The sequence below is a fragment of the Drosophila novamexicana genome, unplaced genomic scaffold, assembly GCF_003285875.2.
Source record: "Drosophila novamexicana strain 15010-1031.04,08,12 unplaced genomic scaffold, DnovRS2.1 tig00000870-arrow-arrow-pilon, whole genome shotgun sequence".
NCBI classification, from domain to species: domain Eukaryota; kingdom Metazoa; phylum Arthropoda; class Insecta; order Diptera; family Drosophilidae; genus Drosophila; species Drosophila novamexicana.
In genome coordinates, this window is record NW_020824830.1 from 1,409,868 (window position 1) to 1,433,277 (window position 23,410).

The 23,410-nt window shown below is 41.0% G+C and overlaps 5 protein-coding genes across 7 annotated transcripts; all 5 read left to right on the forward strand.

Moving 5' to 3' along the window:
* The first annotated feature begins 3,391 nt into the window (after positions 1–3,391).
* On the forward strand, positions 3,392–4,991 carry LOC115764793. Of its 2 annotated transcripts, none has more exons than XM_030708037.1 (2): positions 3,392–3,962; positions 4,077–4,203. In XM_030708037.1, exons 1-2 carry the CDS (start codon positions 3,520–3,522, stop codon positions 4,123–4,125), a joined length of 492 nt encoding a protein of 163 aa, XP_030563897.1. In that variant the 5' UTR covers positions 3,392–3,519; the 3' UTR covers positions 4,126–4,203. The 2 variants fall into 2 exon arrangements, with proteins under 2 accessions (XP_030563897.1, XP_030563896.1); XM_030708036.1 differs by having other exon boundaries at positions 3,395–3,962; positions 4,024–4,991.
* A 3,867-nt stretch (positions 4,992–8,858) lies between these two features.
* LOC115764717 lies at positions 8,859–11,962 on the forward strand. Its single transcript, XM_030707916.1, has 2 exons — positions 8,859–9,386; positions 9,442–11,962. The coding sequence occupies exons 1-2, from the start codon at positions 8,935–8,937 to the stop codon at positions 11,765–11,767; spliced, it is 2,778 nt and encodes a 925-aa protein (XP_030563776.1). The 5' UTR covers positions 8,859–8,934; the 3' UTR covers positions 11,768–11,962.
* Positions 11,963–12,400: 438 nt separating this feature from the next.
* Positions 12,401–15,874, forward strand: LOC115764627. The gene is made up of 3 exons (XM_030707794.1): positions 12,401–13,010; positions 13,079–13,331; positions 13,399–15,874. The coding sequence occupies exons 1-3, from the start codon at positions 12,592–12,594 to the stop codon at positions 15,526–15,528; spliced, it is 2,802 nt and encodes a 933-aa protein (XP_030563654.1). The 5' UTR covers positions 12,401–12,591; the 3' UTR covers positions 15,529–15,874.
* Positions 15,875–15,972: 98 nt separating this feature from the next.
* LOC115764626 lies at positions 15,973–19,267 on the forward strand. 2 transcript variants are annotated; one of them, XM_030707793.1, is made up of 4 exons: positions 15,973–16,512; positions 16,582–16,669; positions 16,740–16,992; positions 17,051–19,267. In XM_030707793.1, the coding sequence occupies exons 1-4, from the start codon at positions 16,248–16,250 to the stop codon at positions 19,187–19,189; spliced, it is 2,745 nt and encodes a 914-aa protein (XP_030563653.1). In that variant the 5' UTR covers positions 15,973–16,247; the 3' UTR covers positions 19,190–19,267. The 2 variants fall into 2 exon arrangements, with proteins under 2 accessions (XP_030563653.1, XP_030563652.1); XM_030707792.1 differs by having other exon boundaries at positions 15,973–16,669.
* A 544-nt stretch (positions 19,268–19,811) lies between these two features.
* LOC115764724 lies at positions 19,812–23,305 on the forward strand. The gene is made up of 3 exons (XM_030707932.1): positions 19,812–20,365; positions 20,432–20,684; positions 20,776–23,305. The coding sequence occupies exons 1-3, from the start codon at positions 19,929–19,931 to the stop codon at positions 22,951–22,953; spliced, it is 2,868 nt and encodes a 955-aa protein (XP_030563792.1). The 5' UTR covers positions 19,812–19,928; the 3' UTR covers positions 22,954–23,305.
* Positions 23,306–23,410: the final 105 nt, after the last annotated feature.

A 23,410-nucleotide genomic window follows, 5' to 3' on the forward strand; every position in this document is an offset into this window, starting at 1 on the left:
TACATACTTATTATATACATGCCTGGCTTTTTGGGCATATGGCAAAAGCAAATAAAAATAAAAAATAGATGAACTTATTTCGTTTAATGTGCTCATCGCACAGTGGGAACATTTTTCAAAGCACTTTAAGCTGATAGCAGAACTTGAACAATTTCAGAAATAAATTGTATTTGTTGCAGTAGCAATGCTATTTACTAGCACGTATAATAAAATAAATAGATGTTCATACTTTTTATAGGCCTGCACTGTAATTTTTTGGTAAGACTGAAAACACTTCTTTGAAAAGATGCAAATACTGTATTTTTGGATATTTTCGAGAAAGAGGCCCCACTGTGCGTTATTGCCTCAGTCATATGTGCATATGCAAGGTTTTTTATTTTACTCAGTTTTATGCTGCTTAAAAACCAACTGCGGCACGGTTCAAATAATACGCACAAATAACCTCAAGGCAATGCGAGAGCGCAGCACATTAAAATGAGCAAAAAATTTTAATGAAAAACATCACCCACATACGCGAAAAAAGCAGCCAACTGATGATACCTCCAAAAAGTGTGCATATCTGGGGGCTGTCGACAAATAAAAGTCACTGCGAAACGACTAATCTTGAATATGTCGCGAATCTGCGGGCAATGTGCGGCATTTAAGGCTCTTAGTATGAATAACTTCTGGTATCCAAATGAACAAAAAACAGTACAGTTCAGTTATACCCTGAACCCAAATAAAACAGAGGAAGCAGAGGAGTATTAAGTAACTATTAAGCACGTCGTGCATCTTCGTATAGCGAGAAAATCATGTCGTGACTACATTTTAAGTCGAAGCCTAATGCCAGGGCAATTTAATTCATTAAATCTCGCGAATGCTTGAAAACATCGATTCCTAGAAGTTTCTGGCTCTTGTCCATTAAGAAATCAAACGTATATGTGCACGCTTTAATACTAAGTATATAGAGATAGGCACATACATACTCTGTATACTGCATATATATACGTATTAAATCGTCGAGAAGGTCAACGGCAAAAAATATTTGCAAAATTACGCTTCGCTGCCTTCAGGCTAGCGAAGCCCTAACCCGAATTCGGTCAAACTTGCAACGATTTCTATTTAGTTGACAGCCCTAAGCCACGTTGGTTTCACCATTTTCAGATTTATTGGAAAACCAGCAAGCTGGCAAGACTCTGGCTGCTGTGAATGATTCGCCAGCATATTTCAAACGTATTTAATGGCATTGCTCATTTGTCTACCGGCAGCAGAAACTGCTTGTGGCTTGCCAAAACCACAGCCGCAGCCTTGCACTTCGCCATTCGAACAGGACTCTGTCGAAAGTAAAGTGCAGAGTGAAGAGTTAAGACTGAAGTTCTGTGGCTCGCTACATGAAAAACATTTGTTCTGCCTGTAGCTGTGGTGTAAACAGACACAAAAGGTGCATGCATATTGGACTAACTCGTTGACAAAAGTTTGCACCCGCTTGCCCACTCTACTATGGAAGTATCTACCGTTTATTTTTGACTTTTTAATAATATGTCCGCCTTTAAACTTGTTATATAAAATATATCCTGATAACGATTGAGTAATTAACATTATTTCCTATATTTTGTATTTTGAATTTTGTGAGGTTTTCGATTTTTTGCAACTGTTTCTAATTATTAATGAGTATTAAGTTTTTATTAATGAAACGCTTTTAGAACTTTTTAAAACGACTTCATGCCATAAATATATTATTTTTTCCCATTGTGCACCGGTTCAGTGGAGCTCAAACTTTTACACATTGATAAGTGTTATTTGTTCTTCTGCGATGTTTGAAGTTGCAATGGTTACTAGAAAAAAATCCTCTCGTTTCGTTGGTGAGAAATGTATTTTGTTTTTGCCGTATACATGTCTAAGGAATTTACTAAGCCGTATTTATTTATTCGTTGGCTGTGTGCAGCATATATGAGCAAACATGTGATATATTTGGGTGTTTGTTCTGTTTACAAGTTCAAGTTTTTTAATTGCTTGCAATTTGGTTTGCTTGGCTTTTGTTTTATGACCAGATATTAATCTGGCAAAGCAATTAAATTTATAACATGACCAAATATTTTCTAGCAAAGCATATCTGCACGAATAAATTTGGGTAAATGCGCTATAAATTGCAGATTTAGATTTGAAAGTCTACGGATTATGCGCAGGATTAATTGGCAAGTTTGTAAAATGAATTGTTAAATTGTCAACTTTTTCAATATAGTTAAATAATCAATTTTATTACATTTAAGTTTCCATGGATAAGTGCAGAGTGTGAAGGTAGCTTGTTAGCTTTGTTAATTCTTTTCAACAAGGTACTTGTTATTTGTACACACAGAGTATTTAAATATAAAAACATAATAACATAGTGCATATTTTAGGGATTCTCCTGCGTGAGAAGAATATAAAGCTAAATTGCATTGTACTGCAGGTAAGTAATATAATAATTATAATAATAAAAAGATAATAGCTGTCAACCTTAAAAATTCAACCTATTACAATTAAATAGTAGGAATCGTACTGTTGTCAAATAGTCTTATTTCCATAATATGCATTGCGGTTGTTTTTTGTGTGCGCCCTCGAAATTCTAATTAAATCGGCTTAGTTTCTTGCTAAGCCCTAAAGTTCTAGCAAAATGTTTAGCGTTGAATATTTGTGGTACCATTTTGGTGTTTCTGCCCCAAACTGATTTTATGGCTTCAACCCTTTCCATACATCCTTAGTTTCATTTACCAGTGGTCGCAGGTGCAACTGGCAAGCACGCGGCGCCCTGATGAACGTCAAATTAATGCGCGAAATTTAATTAAAATTGAACTTAATTTAGATAAGTGCATGAGGTGAAATAATGTAGCATACTTCGAGGCCCGAGAGCCATACACATGTGGTGGGTGTGGCGTGTGTTAACAGCGCATTGCGTGCTAAGCCGCTTATAAGCAAATCAAAGGCAGCTGATGCGATAAATTTAACGCGCTGAAATTGGTTTGGGGTTTTGTTCGGAGTGGTTTGGCGGGGCTTTGGGATTTGGCTAGCCGCGAAGTGCATTGCCCTTCCAAGTGGAAGGCGACCAAAATGAACTGCCCTTAAAGAATCTCATCTAACCAAATTTGATAGCCATGAAAAAGCTTTCTGTTTCACAATTCTCTTGAGCCATTCAGTTGGCTGGGCTAACAAATCCAGCAACAAGCAAGCCGCTACTTTAACGCATATATTAAACTGAAAATGATTTGAATAACGCCTCTTATTGCAAAGTAGTGCAATCAATAAACTTAAAGAGCCGCTGTTAAAATTATAAAGGCATTAGCGACCACAAGCAACCATTTACATATCTGTCATCAGACTTATTTAATATAGTTTTAGTTCAAGCAAAACCTAATTAGTTTCATTATTTCATTTTATTTATACTGACAACCAAAATTTTTGGTGCTTTTCTTTATATACATAACACAATTTTTCAGTTTTAATTATTGACCATCTCTTAGGCGTGAATAAAATTAGCATTAAGCTTAAGAAATTATTTCGAAAATGTTGCCCGCAATGACTCAAGTAAATTTTCTTTTTGACATTATTGTCACTCGACTACGGCTAAATAAGAATGAATTCGATGAGCCACAGAATCTTTTGGTGCGAGCTAAGTTCAACAAAATAGGACTTGCAGTCACATCGAGCCGTATAAATGTGACCGAGTTCCGAGCTGGACGCGACATCGAATTCAAAGTCGAACCCCAGAAGCTACGCAACAATCTCAAAAATATTGGCATGCTCGTCACGGTGCAATACGGTAGCATTAACTTAGGCACCGGAACGCTCATGTTTCCCCCAAGCTTCATTGATAAAATTGACTATGGCATGAGCGACTTGGTGCACGCAGATACATGTTGCATTCAAAGCCGCAACACAGAAGTGGGCTTTGTGGAGCTGCTGTGTCGCCTAATCATCAAGTGCGAAGGCGAAGCGCTGGGCTTAGAGTAAGTTAAGCATCACTTGAGCTTGTCTATCGCTCACCATTGATTCATAATTGGCTCTTAGAGCGTGCGAGCACCGGGGCGAGGAGATTAATCAGGCTGACATTATGTTCTTAGTAGACAAGCCAGAACTCGACGCAATACCTTGCAAACCGTGTTCAGATGAGCTGAAAGAAGAAGAAGACGACGCGCAACTCAGATGGGATCTTAATCGGTATCGCAGCTTTAACCAGCGCGTCACCCAGTCACCTGAGGATACAAGTGCCATGCAGGCGTGCAGCCAGTTAAAGAATCTGACGGCGAAATGCGGAGAAATCATCGACTCGGTTATCAAGCGGATTGCCCAATTGTCTTCACCCAAGCTAGTTGAGCATACTCACAGTACAAACAGGGACCGGACACCAATTATCTACAATTCTACAAGAGCACCATGCACAATACCTGTTCCTGCGGTAGACATGGAAGACATGGGCATTAAACCCATTCGTTTCTGTCCCATTTGCTTGTGCTCTATGTCCTGGCTGCCTAAATATGCTTGTTGTCCTAGATGCTGGGCCAAGCCCCTGCCAGAACTTAAAAGTGAATCTAAGGATGAGCTCACGGCCGATCTAATTATAAATCAGTATGCTGAAGAGCCTCATCAAGCTGCCAATAGACTTTCGGATAAGGAAAATATTGAGAACACCAAGCATACTAGTCGCTGTACCTGCAAGTTGGGCAAAATGTGCGCTCATTGTCGAGTCCGCAATTTATGTTCAGACATCTTCATATCATCGAGGTTACATATTCCAGAAATCAAGCCCAAAGCAGATGAGGACTTTTGCGTTTTATTCAAGTGCAACGGATCACCTCCTACCTGCCGTACACATCTACAAATTGTGTTATCCGAGCTGAGGATTCTTTACAATAAGAAGGATGTTGAAAATAATAAACACTGCAGGCAGTCGCAACTTGACGGGGAACTAAACACCAATTCATTGTTATGAAATTATTTTATTCAATGTAAACGATTTTATTGTTTAAATAAGACATTTTAGCTTATTTTATAATTTTGTCTGCTATTTTAATGAATCCCTCAAATCGTCAAAGTTCAATTTGAATTTTAAAATGCTTATGCTTAGGCTGTCTTATCATCAATTTATAAGGACACTACGGCTATAGTTTTAAAACTCATCTTTCTTCCAATATTGATTAAAATGAAGTATGCAAAACGTGAGACAAATTAACATATAGACAGTTTGGAAGTGGGACGTTATATCGACCAAAAATAAACTCGCTCTATATTTCAAATTTCAAACCTACAGACCTGATCTCGTTGTCCTGATCGAGACTAAATTCACCCCAATCTATATTCTCTTTTGGGCGCCTAGATATTTACAATCCAATAGGGCAAGGTGCAGAAAGCAAGCGTTTCTTATTGATAATGCTACTGCAGCGGTGAAGTGGGAGTGAATTTCACAAAAGTGGCTACCACACTTTGCTACTTTTTAAAGCCGAACTCGTCTTAATAGTGCTGTCTGCGATATTTCATAGGGAGAATATATTCCATCTACTCTCCATCACACTTTAATTGCATAGATTGTCTTCATCATTTATTTACCAAATAGTTTTGTAAGTTGCCATCCAATCAATGGATAAACACTTCTTTTCTCAAGGCTAGTTACTCTTTCTTAAAAAGATCTTTCAACCCAGATAGAAAATTTGCCAGCTGGTACAGTCGATTCTGATATAGTAAAGTTTAAGTGTAGTAAAGCAGTACACCAGAATAATGCATTTAGGTCATTGATTTTTGTCGGGCATGCTCATTAACAATAATATCCACTCGATCAGAAAGGTAGAAGTGCCTTTGGGGTCTTCTCATCGAAAGCACTTTTTACCGGACAGAGAATGTAACACATATAGTACAATATTTTTACAAATTGCTTTAATTTAAAAACTACAATTACGAGGTAGAATGTAGAATAATGGGGTCATAGGTTAGCGAGGTGCGTGCGTTTCGAACCGAATAATCGAAAAACCTTTAGATCTGAACATCTGCTTACCTTCACGCACAAGACTATGGTCATGAGGGAATCAGAGCGAGTAGTCCTGACTGTGCTCGATGGGGGAGGGGGAGTGGTAACTAACACACTTTAACAAAAATATAAGTGCACTTTATTAATAATAACGAGAAGGAAAAAATACATTCGGCACGCCGACGATTCAATACCCTTGTAATAGTTTGCCTTATGGTTTTGCAGTTATGTTTCGACGAAAATATCTTGAAAAATAATTTTTTGAATGATGCTTCCTATAGAGCTACATATAGTAGTGCGATTTTTATAAAACTCATATATAAGCAGTATAGTTTAAGAAATTATTTACGGGCTGGTGAAGATATCTCTCTATATAATATTTTAGACCGATGCTAATAAGTTTCGTATATATATATCCATAAGACACCAAAAATGTTTCCATCTAGCAGCTATATGATATAATTGGTTCTTCAATTGCCAACTTTAATACGTTACACATTTCATGACAAAGGTGTGCTAACCTCTATAAAGGTATTTAAATTGATTCAATCATGAAGCCACCTTAATTTAAAACATATAGCTGTATATCTAAGAATATGTAGGTCTATAAGAAAGCTTTAATAGGCTTATTATTAAAAAATTATTTAGGATTTATAAATTGAACATTAATTGTATTTTAGTTCGTAAGTTCATTTAAAATTGAATGCATCAAATGCATTGCATTAAATTGCAATCGCTTGCATTCATTTATACAGTTAGGATTGTTGCAGTGTCGCATGTAATATATATAAAGTTTTAATGAATAAATGTAGCTTTTAAGATTTGAGAGCATTTTGGTAAAATCATGTATTCAGTTAAGTATGTCGCAGAAAAATTTTACTAAAAGACGATTTCATAAATGAATGTATTTTACATTAATTCACGTGTGAAACATCAATGTGTATATCCTTGTAAGGCCAAGATTAATCAATCAAGCTCAAAATGATGATAAAGACTAACATTTAAAAAGTAGAAGAAAATAATATTAATAAGTCAAGAAAATATGTCAACTTTGAGATCCTTATAATTAAGCATTGATTTCAAATAATTGAGCTAATTATATATCAAATTAACCCAACATTAATCATAAAGTTGCGAATAGAGCATATTGATTATTTTCGTTAAGTCCGTTGAGGCTTGCAATCGAGGAAGGGTGTAGGGTCAAAGGTGTCACAACAGCAAGAGCTGGCCCGAAGTCAGGTGTGAAGGCACGAGCCGACGCTTGATTATCCAAGGTGTTTTTAGATATATTAAGCGGGAGAGATAAGAGAGAGAGAGAGATATGTACCTGACCATAGGCCAACCCAACTCAGGCAAATTAAGAAGCCTATAGGAAACTTGTTCCGATAAGAGCCTGTGGACAACTAGCGAGTGCGGGGAATCCGTTTCGTTTTAACCTTTAAAGCTAAGCTTTTTACCTCATCTATAGGTCAAATTTTTTATGTTTTCTGCTTTGCCACGTTTTGACCTTAACAAATTACATATAACAATCTGCTAAAAATATGCCAACCATAAAAAAAGAACACACAAATTAATGATCTGTGCCAAGCTCAACTCTTTTGTTATTTGTTGCTACTATAATGTAGGCTAGCGAATTGAACATAAGCGCCTGCGCCCAACATGCAATCATTAAAATCCAATTAAATCGCCATAGTTTGCCATAAAGCATACCTAGCTTTACCCAAATATTTGCCATTCAGCAGTTTTTCGTAAATATGGAAAACTGCGCCATGCTGATTTCTAAATTTTATTGGCTTAGTTGGGCGCCTATGCAACTAGTAAACACGCGGCGCCCTGATGAACGTCAAATTAATGCGCGAAATTTAATTAAAATTGAACTTAATTTAGATAAGTGCATGAGGTGAAATAATGTAGCATACTTAGAGGCCCGAGAGCCATACACATGTGGTGGGTGTGGCGTGTGTTAACAGCGCATTGCGTGCTAAGCCGCTTATAAGCAAATCAAAGGCAGCTGATGCGATAAATTTAACGCGCTGAAATTGGTTTGGGGTTTTGTTCGGAGTGTTTTGGCAGGACTTTGGGATTTGGGAAGCCGCCAAGTGCATTGCCACATAAGTGGGCGACACAGTAAACATCGCAACAGCCAATGTCCTTAAACCAAATCAAAATTATCAATATCAATTTTGTGCAATTAAAAGGATGCCACCGAGCAGACGCTGGCCAATTAATTAATTAGCTAAAATCTAGTAAGTAAATAAAATACCAAATAAAACGGGTAAGAATGTGGCAATCGGGAACCACGTACTGCGTAAATATTTTTTGATAGATCTTTAAAGGGGCTAATTTTTATGTCCCCTTCGTGCCTATAAAACTAAGCACGTTATCTGACGCGGGTATTTACAATAATACGATATAAGATTTAAATCGCTTAGGTGCGCGGATAGCAAGACGCATAACTTACAAATACATCTATCTTATATGTAGACTTCCCCTTGTGAAAGAGTATATGAGTATACGAGAATATGTAATATTAATTTATGCATCTCGCCAGTTGCTCATTCTTATTTCTGTCTGCGAAGCATATATCGAAGTCACCCGTATCGAACCACTATAACCTATAGTTCCATAGCAAGATTCGATCGAAAAATAAGCTTTTTAATATAACTTGACCAGACTTTATATAATTCTCGAAGATTGGCATTCGCTCTTATTAGTTTGTGTATCAGCTAGTATAGAAAGGTTCAATACAACAAAAAAGGTAATTTCTTTTCAACTGAATACCAGACAACTGGATCAGCATTTTAAGTCATGATATATACATATACTACATATATATTTCATATTTCAATCTTGGCTTCGTGCGTAAAGACTACTTTCATTAATTTTTGTTTTTTTATTTTATTATTATTTTTATTTTACTAATAAATTTGGCGGAAAAAAATTGTTGAGGTGCAAGCATAATGGAGGAAGATCAACCCAAACAAACTAAAGTCTGCTTCCTTTTTGACATTATTGTAACTCGCTTGCGAATGTACAAAGATAAAATCGACAATCCGCAGAGCCTAGCGGTTAATGTTAGGTTTAATAAAATGTCAATTAACGTTACAGCGAGCCGTATAAATGTGAGCGAATTCCAATCTGGACGCCGCATTGAATTCTCAACAGAACCCGATACAATGCGCCAAAACCTGGAGGCTGATGGCTTGCCGATCGTTGTGCGATACAGTGGGCTCTCTTTAGGGAACGCGCGTATCAAATTTCCCCAGAACTTTATCGATAGCATTGAGGATGGGATGAGTGACCAACTACATGCAGACACATGTAGCATTGAACGCCGTGGAGTCGAGGTGGGAACTATAGAGATTCTTTGCATACTAATTGCCAAGTGCTTGGAGCAAGCCGAACAGCCAGAGTAAGTTGGCACCACTTATAATTGTTAATAGCTCAAGTTGTTTTGATTTCCACAGACCCTGCAATAAGAGCTGCGGCAACCTGGCAAGGGCTATTAATGCGGCTGACATCATGTTTGTAGTGGGCGACCCCGATCCCTGCCCCAAGATTTGTGAACCGTGCGCGGATGAGCTGGAGCAAGAGGAAGGTGATGAGCAACTTAAGTTGGATCTAAACCGCTATCCCAGCTTAAACCAGAGAGTCACTAAGCCACCTACGAGAGAGATTTGTGGCACGGAAGCATGCTGCCAATTACAAGCTATAACGAAGCATTACGGAGAAATCATCGAATCGGTTGTGAAGAATGCAACTCGTTTAACTACGTCGAACCTAAATAAGGATCTTGTTATCACGGACTGGAGCGGAAAACAGAGAAACTTCCCACAAAAGTATGTAGATCGCTCGATAGCCATTCCTACTGGGGACATTGACGAGTTTGGAATAAAGTCCATACGTTTCTGTCCTGTTTGCCTCACTCCAATGTCGTGGCTGCCCAAATACTTTCCCTGTCCTAAATGCTGTACTAAAGCCATGCCACAAATAGAGACTATACCCGGCGAAAAGCTCACGGCCGACCAAATTATGAATGAGTTTCTCCGACTGCCTGCAAAATCAGTCGAAGATGATGAAAAGGAGCCAGATGTCTCCAAGCGCTGTACCTGCAAGAATAATATAGTTTGTACTCATTGTCGCATTCGCAATTTGTGCGCATACATGCTCAAACCGCGCGTTCACCAAGAAAAGTGCCCCAGCGTTACGCCTGATCAAAATGAGGACTTTTGTGTAGTAGTCGAGTCCGAGGTATGTCGCCCGTATTTAGAACGTGTATTCGGCGAGCTTCGAGATCTCTACGGCGAAAGGGAGGCTAATAAAACTGCTGAATTACAGAAGCGTTCGAAACCAACGTTGGGACCTAAAGAGACAGTGGACTTGGCTAAGAAAGCACTAACGGGCGCCATACAGAACGCACATAGTAGTCCGAGCTATTTGCAGCGGACATCGAATGGCCCAAAAATTGGCCATAAGACTTGTCTTAGGCCTCAACCCTTTGTCTCCCGTCGACACGGCTGGGCGTGGCCATCGACCAAAAAAGCGCGCAAATATGGGTGGCGCCCAGGAGCCATTTGTCGGTATGCTGGAACCGTAATGAGGTTCTTTTTGCAATACTCCCGAGACAATAATGCATTTAACACCTGTCGGCGGGCTGAAAGACCAAAAAGAAAGCAGCTTCCTATTCTCAACGTGTGCAAGAGAAATGGCGCAATATACATAACATTGCGTGCCGTCAATAATCCACATATAGAAATGAAACCCATTGTATTCAGGATAGTCAAAAGCGATCTTGCCGTGGCCCTCAGGGAGATCAAGAAGAAGCTCAAGGACAAGGGCTACCGCAAATGTGTTTGCCACAAAACTGTGATGTTGTGCGTGTGTCGCAAAATGCTTGAAAAGAAAAATCTTGAAGAAGAACTGCAAAAGGAGTGTAAACGGCGAGGAATGGAAAACTGCGTGGATCATTTGGTGCTCACCGACACCAGTGACAGTGAGGTCGAGTTTGATTTTGATGTGACCCCGCCAGCAGGCGTGGCAAAGCCCCAGCTATCTGTAAAACCTCGTACTGTCACCTTGAGTACACAGACAAATCCGAAAGACAAAGCCCCACCAAAATATCCCATAGAAGTTGGTCCCTACTGGCGCGCCTATGACTGCGCTGCTGGCGATCGGTACACGGGCACAGCGTTCGGTAGGCCCGGTGAAGCCGTATTTGAGGATGGCATCTTTGGATACGGGGGCGGCGGACCGCATGGACCATACGCCACTCCCGGTGGGAGGGCCAAGACCCACGGAATATGGGGTGCGAGCCCAGGTGGGCCTTTACAAGGTGGTGGACGTGTGGGTGATGGTAAAAGAGGCAGTCCAGGCGGAAAGTCTTTTCCTGGTGATAAAAAGAAACCAACAGGTCCTAGTGCGCCCATCCCTGTAAGAATGCCAAAACGCTATATTGAGGCTCTGAAGAATGCTGCTCAGGCAGAGAAAGATGCAGTGCAGAATGAGATTGACAGGAAGAAAAGGGGCATTGACCTAATGCAGTATTTGATGAAACACGATGCAATTCCCACGCCCTGGAACCCCAATGAACCTAAACCAAAAGTGAAAACTAAGACTGGCCCAGTCGTGGGGCCAGATGGGCTGACCGATGCACAGCGCAAGCGTCGGGCTCTTAACCAGATTTGCATTCCACCATTTGAGAGCTTGGCTCGGCTTGGCAAGGGTTACGATCCGTGCACTCAATGCTACTCTCCTTGTGCTCAGTGGTGTCCTCCTTGCAGCTACTATTGCTAAGAAACACCGGGATCTTGACTGCGAATTTGAAGTATCAACATGAGCAGTTCATTATGCTACAACTTGCAGCTTATAAGAAATCAAATACGAGGTTACCGCCAAATAAGACAAGCTTTTAAGACAGGCATTTCGGAATGATAAATAATACATAAAACAAGACCATTTTACATAGGTCACTTAATGCCAATAAATTTTAACTTATTATCAATATTGCCAAGTTGTTTTTTATGTTAAACTGCCAAAAGCGATTCTCATCTAATTATGTTTCCGTTTAACCTACAATAGATCGATGTTGGGCAAATATCACTTTAGCTATCTTTATGTCGCTAGTTGACTTTATGGCATATGTCTTAGCTCAATTATTATGAACAGAACAGAAGCATTGCATTAACAAGAATAACCTTTAATTCAACAAAATGCACACATAGAAGGAGGGCAATTTTTAAAGTATCCTTTTGATTTTACCGAATTGGTTTTCCATAAAATTGTCCAGCAAATATGACTGTATACTCGATATTTTGATAAATCGTAGTTTTTGTTATATTTCTAATCATAGTAGCATTTTACTTAACATGTTATTACAGAATTATATTTCAGAAATTTTAGTTTAAGAACATTTTAAGTATTGTAAATATGCTTTAAAAATTAAAAATTTTAAATTATCAATTTTAAATTCCGCGTTACCAAGGTTTTCTTAGCACTTTTTAAAAGAACCAGCCAAATTTCAAATCTCCATAAATTATCAGTAATAAACCAATTAATACGATATCAATGATAAGATTCAAAATCTCATAAAAACATAAACAATCAACCCAACCAACAAAATGGCATGTAAATTTGTTTTCGATATTATCGTGACTCATTTCGAGTCTTCCGTTGTGAAAATTAATTATCCAACAAATTTGAGTATAGTCGCCAATTTTAATAACATAAATGTGCCTTTGACATCAAGCCGCATTAATGTTTCCGAGTTCAAATCTGGCGCTGGCGTCGAGCTAAATGCGGCGCCAAAAAAGATGCGCGCGAATCTTCAGGAGTGCGGCATGGTGATGACGGTCTCATACAACGCTAAGGTCATAGGCGCCGGTCAAATAATGTTCCCTCAAACCATGATAGATAAGATAGAAGCAGGAATGACCGATTTGATGCACGTAGGCTCCTGCGATTTCGAAAAAGAAGGGGAATCTATGGGCAACCTCGAGGTGCTTTGCCGTCTCATCATTAAATGCGAAGAACAGTCATTGTAAGTTAACCTCTCAGATAGTTTATTTTAGTTGTATATCACGCTCTAACGCTTAACTTGTTTTACAGTGAAGAGCAGAGCGAATGTCGCCGAAACATAGACAAATGCATCAATCAGGAGGACATCATGTTTATTGTGAGCGAGTCACAGCGATGTCCTAGCCCTTGCGATCCTTGTCTGGACGCTTTGGAGCCAGAGGCTGGCGATGAACTGCTGAAATTGGATATGGCACGCTATCGAAGCTCGAATGCTGGTGGTTATAGACCCGCAGAAAATCTCATTCACAATCCGGTAGAGAATTCCGCATGTTGTCAGCTTAAGGTGGGTACAACTCCAGTGTATTATCCGTTTCTTTTCAAAGCATTTCTAAAACTATATTTAATTATAGAGAATGGCGGAGGAGTGTGAAGAAATTGTTGACTCTATTATCAAGCGCTCTGGCCATCCGAAGCCATTAAAGTCGCCTTGCCGGAGACCAGAGGAACAGGGCGGTCCCTGTAGTGGTCCCTTTCAGTATTTTCAGGAGGACAATCAGCCACTTCGTTCATATGTTCCCTGTTTTTCGTACATGCCAGCACGACAGGATGAGGGTCCTGATTTCTGCAATCCGGCGCTGATACCTGTACCAATCAGTGACTTGCCGAAACCTTCGATAAAACCAGCACGATTTTGTCCAGTCTGCCTGACCAATATGTCATGGCTTCCAAAATTTGCCACCTGTCCCACGTGCGGGGTCAAGCCCATGCCAGTCGTTGAGGAACGCCATAAGGAGACGAAACTGACCTCAGAAAAAATAATAGCAGAGTTTTTGGGCAAAACGAAAGATTCAAAGTCCGATTACTGCGTTGACCCCTGCGAGTCGAAAAAGAAGCAAGTTGATGATGACGAGTGCCGTAATGTTCAGTGCACGTGCAAGTGCGGCAAAATGTGTACCCATTGCCGCATACGTAAGCTCTGCGGAGAAATTTTCGAAGCTAGTAAAAATGAGGCGACATGCCCCAGCGTTAAGCCAAAATCCTCCGAGGACTTCTGTGTGATAAAGAAAGACTCTAATGAGTGCCGGCCACATTTAGCACGCGTGTTTTCCGAGCTTCGCGATTTGTACGAGGTCAAAAACGCACAACACCCGTCACAACTCAAACTTGAATGCGGCCAAAAACAATCCAGCAATCTAAACCAATCAGCCATAGACAAAAAACCAAAGCTTGAACAGAAGCCTAAGCAAAAGCCCACCAAAAGCAAGCAACCTGGTGTCGGACACAAGCAATGCCCAAAAACAAAAGACAGCGTTTCACGCCGTCACGGCTGGGCCTGGAAATTAAGGGAGGAGGCAAAGATCAATGGCTGGCGACCAGGGTTCGTTCGGAAGTCTGTTAAACGCCTCATGAAGTTCTTTTTACAATACTCTCCAGAAAATAAGGCTTTCAATAAGTGCCAGGAAGCGCTAGAAGCAGAAAAAGAACGCCAGCCACCCACTTTGCACGTTTGCAAGAAGAATGGAGAGATCTTCGTTACTTTACGGGCTCTAGATAACAAAAATATGCAAATGAAACCCATTGTGTTCAGGGTGGTCAAAAGCGATCTGGCCGTAGCCCTCAGGGAGATCAAAAAGAAGCTGAAGGACAAGGGCTTCCGCAAGTGCACGTGTCATAAGACAGTGATGCTGTGTGTTTGCCGCGACATCCTAGAAAAGAAGCATCTCGAATACGCACTGCAGAAGGAGTGTAAACGGCGAGGAATGGAAAACTGCGTGGATCATTTGGTGCTCACAGACACCAGTGACAGCGAAATGGAGTATGATTTCGATGTGTCTCCGCCGGCTGCATCGGCTCGGCCACCACGTCGACGCAAGAACGCCAACAACGGTACACAAACTAATAAGAAAGATCTAGTAGTACCATCAAAGTATCCAATTACACTAAGTCCATACTGGCGCGTCTATGACTGTGCTGCAGGTGATCGGTACACCGGTAAAGCGTTCGGTGGTCCCGGTGAAAATGTATTTGAGGATGGCATTTTTGGTTACGGCGGCGGCGGACCGCAAGGAGCATCCAATATCCACGGAACACGAGGTGGTGGTCCAGGAGGCGTTCTCGGCGGCAAATCATTCCCCGGTAATAAAAAACAGCCAGGACAGGGTAAAAGCGAACCCATCCCAGTAAAAATGCTCAAACGTCATATTGAAGCCATTAAAAATGCTGCTAAAGCCGAAAAAGAAGCAATCAAGAATGAAATTGAACGTAAGAAAAAGGGAATCAACCTAATAAAGTATTTGGAGAAACATGGCGCCGTTCCTACACCCTGGGACCCTAATAACCCTCAGCCAAAGAAACCGGTTGTATCTGGACCAGTCCTGGGTCCTGATGGACTCACCGATGCGCAACGTAAGCGACGCCTTCTTCAGCAGACATGCGTACCACCACTTGACAGTATGCCCCGCCTGGGTAAGGGCTACGACCCCTGCCAATGCTACAATACGTGTGTCGCTCAGTGTTGCTATCCATGCTGCTACTGTTAAGACTCGTGCGTCCCAATCATAGAGAAGATTTATAATTTTAGAAGAGACTGTACACAACGGTGTACACAATATGTCGAAAGAGAGTTCTTCGGAAAGTTTTCCACTTGAATGGAATATTGCCCGACAGTAGGCATATGTGTTAATTTTAGTTAAAAACGATGCCATGCCACTGTATATAATTTTGTTTAGACTTCGGTTGTGATTAATAAGTCATTTTTGTCAGTCATACGTCATTCGTGTATGTTAGCTAAGCTCTACAATATATTCAGTCCTAATGTCCATACACACAGAGACACATGAATTCCCAATGTATAACAGGAATAAAAACAAAAGATTATGTGAATAAATCGCAGCTAGATCATCTTAACGATTATTTCGATTATTTCGGAATCCATTTTCGCACTTAAACATAAGGTTGCCTGGGAGATTGCAATCGGAGATGTATTCTCCTCACACAGGCAAAATAAATAATATATTAAAACATTTGTGTCATGAAATGAAAAAAGCATCATTTTTGTAATACCCCATGCCTTCTTTTTCAACACAAAGCTGTACATTTATTTTTTTTTAGTCTTGTCACACGCAAGCCTAGTTTTGTTTTAAAAATTGTATTCATAATTTTTAAATTTCCCAGTTCTGGGTTTTATGCGCACATTTTATAAAGCGTACAAATTCAGCGAAACCTAACATAAGCAAGAATAAAATTGTACATCAATAAAATGAGATTGTGTAACTTTGTCCTTGATGTTATTGTGACAAAATTAAAGTTATCACACCTAAATCTTCAAGATCCACATAAACTTCAAGTGCAGGTTAAATTTAACAAGATGACAATATGTTTATCAGCAAGCAAGATCAATGTAACCGATTTCAAACCTGGCTCTGGCACTAATTTTGAGATAACACCAGAAGACCTGCGCCAAAATGTTGAGAAATTGGGAATGTCCATCTTAGTTAAGTATGACGGATTCGTTGTCGGCACAGGTCAGTTAAGTTTTCCCAACATCATCATTGAAAGGATTGCAGTAGGTATGACTGATTTGATACATTCAGACACCTGCAAAATCGAACGGAATAGTGAAGTTGTAGGCACAGTTGAGTTGCTCTGCCGTCTTATAATTAAATGCGATGATGAGCAAATGTAAGTACAGATTCTCGTATAGCTGATTGAGCTCAAGTTGCAAGCTTAAGCAATTGTTCATTTTTTGCAGGCCGTTGGAAAACAATGCGCAATATAATGTAGACAAAAATATCAACGAGCAGGATATCCTGTTTCTTTTAAGTGAGTCCCAGCCGTACCCCATCCCATGCGAACCTTGCCAAGACACATTGGAAGACGATGAAGGTGACGAGCGCCTGAAGTTGGATTTGCAACGATATCGCAGCTCGAATGCTTGCGGCCTTCGGGACTCAAAATCTCTCACATATAATAGCACTGGCAACGCCGCTCTTACACCACTTAAGGTGCGCGTCGATATGGATCGCATTTTGCAAATACTATATACCCTATTTCTGTTCACAGAAATTGGTGCAAGACTGTAAGGAGATTATTGACTCTATTATTCCGGTGCCACCATGCCGTAAAGCCGAGAAGCTGCGAAGTTCCTCGAGTGAAGTCTGTTATTCTCCACAGCCACAAAATTCACCATGCTTTTCCTACTTGCCAACAGAACAATATGATAATTTCTGTAGTCCAAGGTTTCTAAGCCAGCCCATCAATGATGGAAGGAACCCACATATCATGCCCATACGCTTCTGTCCCGTTTGTCTCAACAATATGTCATGGCTACCAATATTTGCCTCCTGTCCAAAGTGCGGAGTCAAGCCCATACCGGTCGTTGATGACCCTCCCAATGAGAAGGAGCTGACTGCCGAACAAATACTGATCGACTTTTTGGGTAAGCCGACAGTTAACAGTGAAGATCTATATGCGGATCCCCATGCCCAAAAAGGCAAAGAAAATTCACCTCAGGAGGTACAGACCAGATGTCGGTGCTCGTGCGAGAAAAAACTGTGTGCTCATTGCCGAATACGTAAACTGTGCGCCGATATCTTTAAGCCAGATGAGAGGCAAACCTCTAAGTTGCCCGATGGGGGACAACAAGATTATTGTGTAAAATCAGATGACTCTCGCCCACATCTCGCTAAAGTGTTCTCCGATCTACGCGATCTCTACTATAGCAAAGATATGAAACGAGGCTCGTTGTTCGATGATAAATGTGAAGGCAATGCAATGCACAAAGTGAACATGCAAAACTTGGGCTTATCCCTCAATCGAAAACGGAAAGCTAAAGCAACGAATCAAAGCAGTGGCCACAAAGAGCTGAATTATCACTCCCACAACCATAATCGGTTAGCAGGACACAAGACCTGTGCGAATAAGCAACGCCGAGTCCCACGACGCCACGGCTGGGCGTGGTCCTCAAGTCAAGAGGCACGCAACTATGGCTGGAAACCCGGCGCAGTTCTCAAGCCCATTAAGAAGCTTATGAATTTCTTTTTGTATTACTCGCCACCCCAAAATGCATATGATGCGTGCATGGAGCAACTGGAAGTCGAAAAAGATCTCGAAAGTGAGTTGCCCATTCTTAACGTGTGCAAGAAAAAGGGCGAAGTCTTCATTACCCTGCGAGCGGTCAGCAACAAGCATGTTGATATGAAGCCCATTGTATTTAAGATAGTTAAAAGCAACTTGGCTGTCGCTTTAAGCCAGATCAAGAAAAAGTTGAAAGAGAAAGGTTTTCCCAAATGCATCTGCCACAAGACGGTTATGATGTGTGTCTGTCGCAACAACATTGAAAAGAAGCATCTTGAGGGTGCACTGCAAAAGGAGTGCAAGCGTCGCGGCATAGAAAATTGCGTAGATCATCTGGTCCTGACAGACACCAGTGACAGCGAAGTGGACTATGATTTTGATGTGACACCGCCGGCGTGCGTGGCGAAGCCTCGTACATTACCAAAGCCACTCACCGTCAACAATGCCACCCAGTGCACAAAAAAAAATCGAATCGTGCTCCCAAATAATCCATTCAAACGCGGCCTCTACTGGCGCGCCTATGATTGTGCTACCGGTGATCGTTACACGGGCACAGCCTTCGGTGCTCCAGCAGAGGAAGTGTTTGAGGATGGTGTCTTTGGATATAGGGGTGGCGGTGCACATGGTGCAAATGCTACTCTAGGCGGCCGACCTAAAAATAAGGCTATTTGGGGAAACAGTTCCGGAGGGCCTATGCGCGCTGGCGGACGTTCTGCTCCTTATGGTAATTTAATAAGTCAAGTGGGCGAAAAATCATTTCCCGGTGCTAAAAGGGGCCCTGCTGCCAAAGGAGTTGGCAGTAAGCCAATTCCTGTAAAAATGACTAAGCGAGCTCAATTAGCTGCCAAAAATATCTTAAATCAATCTCATCTCGAAAAGACTCGTGAAAAGACAAAGTCTGAAAAAATGATAATGTATTTAAAAAAACATGGCCTATTTTTAGGGGGAAAGGATAAGGAAAAAGGTGCATCTAATGTTGGTCCGGACGGAATAACCGATGCGCAACGTAGACGTCGCGCTCTGCTGCAAGTCCCCCCGCAACCCATTGAGTTTGTGACGCGCCTGGGGAAGGGCTTTGATCCGTGTACTGCTCAATGCAATTGTGAATTCGGTGGGGATTACTAACCCAGCCATGTGCTTATTATGGCTACGGACCAGTCGACTGGCAAAAAAAATGCCATTTGTATGATCTATTAAATTTTTAAAATATATGCTTATGTCACATAACTAGTTATTTTATTATTGCTTAGAAAGAGCAAGTGTAATCCTCTGAGCACCGATCTTCATTAAAGTGCTTAGAAGTTATTTAGTTGTCTAAAAAGCTAATTCTTTATGACATAAAATTGTCATTTATCTTGTTGCATGCCAACTGATAGAATTGTTCCTACAAACTTAATATTTTTGCAAATAATAATAATAAAGTACTTCTGAATAGTAGCCAAGTTCTACTGGGTAGCCCAGCGCAACTATATGAATAATCTTCGATAAATTAAAATATCAAAATTTTAGAGATTAAAATATTTTAGTTTATCTGGGTGAATTTGACGAACCAAGGCTCAAGCCAAAACCTAGAATTACGGATGTGAAAAAAATATGTTCAGGAACTCAATCTTCTTTAAGCCAATGAACAATAGAATTGCAGAAGGGAAATGAACTTTTCTATAATTGTGTCTATCACAGTAGTTTATGTACTAGTGTTCATTATAAAAACTATATTTTCATATTATTCACTTTACTTTACAAATATACACAACCCAAAATTGTGCTATTAAATTGTGTTCATCAACATTAAATATCCATTATCTTTGTTTTCATTTGCACATTGAAATATTAACAATTGCATAAACGAAATTATTAAATTACAATGAAATCCAACCAATTAAAAAATTGTACCTTTGTTTTTGACACCATTGTGACAAAGTTTGAAGCACCAAACGTACAAATTAAAGACCCCAAAAAATTGCAAGTAACTTTAACATTTAATAATAAAACAGTAGGCCTAACAGCAAGCCGCATAAATGTTACCGAATTTAAAGTCGGTTCTAGCACTGAATTTGAGGAGGACCCGGCAAAGCTGCGCAAGAACCTAGAAAAATGTGGTATACCCATTTCGGTCAAGTACAATGGTCGCGCTCTCGGTACCGGTCAGATCATTTTGCCCAACACCATCACTGATAGCATAGTAGACCAAATGACTGATCTGATGATCTCGGAAAAATGTCAAATTGAGGAAAAAGGTGAAGAGGTAGGCACTGTTGAGGTGCTCTGCCGTTTAATTATTAAGTGCGAAGATAAGCCAAAGTAAGTTAAGGTTTTTTGTGACTGGCGTCAGTCAAGACTCAAGATTGAACTCTCATCATATTTCAGGACAGGAGAGGTTGGCTGTCTTCCGAGTATGGCCACATGCATCAATTTGCAAGACATAATGTTTCTTCTGAGCGAGTCCCAGCGATGCCCAAGCCCTTGCGATCCTTGTTTGGATGCACTGCAGCCAGAGGAGGGCGATGAGCGCCTAAATTTAGATTTAAAACGCTATGAAAGCGTCTCTGTTGGCTCCCCCAAGCCCATTGAAACTTTCACAAATGATCCCACAGGCCATTCTATCTGTAGAGAGCTAAAGGTGAGTCCCAAACGGGCGTTTTCTCCAAAGCTTTCTAAAGCTCTCTCTCTCCCTCGCTCTCTCTCTCTGTCTCTGTCTCTCTCATTAACAGAAAATGTCCCTAGAGTATGGAGAAATTATTGACTCGGTTCTAAAGCGCACTGGTCAATCGCAGCCTTTCATGGGGCCTGATCAGATGTCCAAAAAACTGGGAAGTCCTTGTCCGTCAAACGTTTCGCAAGAGAACACAAAGGTGCCACCCGGGGAAATCAATTTTGAGACGGTGACCCAAACCAATCCGAAACGTTTCTGCCCTGTCTGCCTGAACAATATGTCATGGATGCCGAAATTCGCTGCATGTCCAAATTGTAACGTTAAACCTATGCCGGTCATAAATATTGAGAAGGAACAGACGCCAACAGCGAAAGATGTACTAATTGAATATATGGGCAAGCCGCCGGAGACTATTGAAGATTACTGTAAGAGTTTGTCTACAAAGCCCGCTGAGGAAAATTTTAGTAAAGTGTGCCGATGCACCTGTAAGTTCGGAAAACTCTGTGCCCACTGCCGAGTACGCGAAATGTGCGCAAATTTCTTTAAATCTGAAAAAAACGTGGAGTCTGCGCCCGAGTCTGAGGCCAGTGAGGTAGATCCAACCGGCGATATTTGTTTATCGCTTGTCAAATCAGAAATGTCTCGCCCATTCCTGGCTCGTGTATTCTCTGAGTTACGCGATTTGCACAGCATTGATAACACCAAGCGGGCGTCTGAGCTTGAAAGGGAATGTAATCAACAGTCGACACGAAAGAAATCCCGACATATACTTAGCCTGTCCCGTAAAAATCAGAAAAAAAGAACTACAATTGCAGAGCGTAGAGAATTGACAAGACGTTGCATTAATGTCCAGAATTCAAAGAAGCCCAATCGCAAGCTCCCAAATACAAATACAGGCCACAAAACCTGCAATGCTGGGCCGGGCCTGGTTTCGCGTCGTCACGGCTGGAATTGGGCCAACAGCCAGGAGGCGCGGAAGTTTGGCTGGCGTCCCGGGACAGTATCTAAGCCTATTAAAAGGCTTATGAAATTTTTCTTACGTAACTCGGAAGAGCATAATGTATGCAAGCAAGTAGAAGAAAGAGAAATCAAGAAGGAAAGAGAACTTCCCATTCTGAACATGTCCAAAAAGAATGGTGAAATCTTCATAACCCTGAGAGCGATCAATAATAATAACGCTAAGATGGAACCAATTACATTTAAGGTGGTCAAAAGCGAACTGGCTAAGATTCTTAGCGAGATAAAAAAGAACCTCAAGGACAAGGGATTTCGCAAGTGCACCTGCCACAGGACCTTATTGTTGTGTACCTGTCGAACCTTCATGGAAAGGGAGAAGCTTAAGAACGCACTGCAAGAGGAATGCCACAGTCGTGGCATAGAAACTTGCGTAAATGATCTGGTGCTCACAGACACGAGTGAAAGCGACGTGGACTTTGACTTCAATGTGACACCACCGGCGGGGGTGGCGAAGCCTCCATTACCAAAGCCCCACACCGTCGCGCGTAGCACACAGACGGCCAAGCCCGACTTAAAAGTGCAACCAAAGTATCCAAAGCCGCAAAGCTTCTATTGGCGAGCCTATAACTGTGCAGCAGGCGATCGCTATACGAGCACGGCTTTCGGATGTCCTGGTGAAGTTGTTTTCGAGGATGGCGCCTTTAATAGTAAAGGTGGCGGGCCACACGGTGTGTCTGCTTGTCCAGGAGGTAGGCCAAAACCCGCAGCTATTTGGGGTGATAAGCCCGGTGGACCTATGCGTGGACCTATTCGACAACAAGGAAATCTAGCGAAGATGCCATTTGGGCATAGTAAAGATAAGTCTGGAAATGGTAATAAGCCCATTCCAGTGAGGATGCCTAAGCGTTTTTTGAAACCTGCCTTAGAGGCTGCTGAAGCGGAAAAAAATGCCGAGAGGCTGAAAGCAGAAAAGAAAAAGAAAGGTCCCGACATGATGAAATATATGATAGATCACGGCGAAATTGCTAGACCATGGAGTGTTAACAATCCCGACGCTGGCAAAGGTCCTAAGACTAAGCCTAGCGCCATGATAGGCGCGGATGGCCTCACCAGCGCACAACGCAAGCGTATCGCTCTCCTCCAAGTGCCCATGCCCCCAATCGACACCATCACCCGCCTTGGTAAGGGTTATGCTGCTGACTGCTGTTATTCTCATGCGGCCCGATGCTATAACCCATGTGGGGCACAGTGCTACGACTCATGTGCCTACTACTGCTAAGAGCAGATCGCGTACTTTCGAGCATATGCTAATTGCATACATGGAACAAAATCTTCAGATGTCTTTTTTAGATTGCGTACATGAATTCTTGAACCATCATTGGGGTTGTGCATTAATCGATTCACTGAAGCACATCTGATGCGTGTGTTAAAGTAAGCTCTGAGCCATTTTATGAGCCAGAACGAAGTATATTACTAGATATGATTCCAGAGCTTTTAAAAAATTTAAATGTAAGATGCCTGTGCGCTGCTCAGAAAGATTCTCTTAATTTAAATATTTATGTTATAAGCCCGCCATGATGCACTATAGAGTTCTAAATAATTTAATAAATAAGTGGACAATTTACTCAATTAATGTTGCCCGAGTCGTATATTTTCAGATTGATTTTAAAATTTAAGCGAACTCCAGAAGAACTACATTGGGTTAGTCGACTTTATACCATGCACACAATAAATAT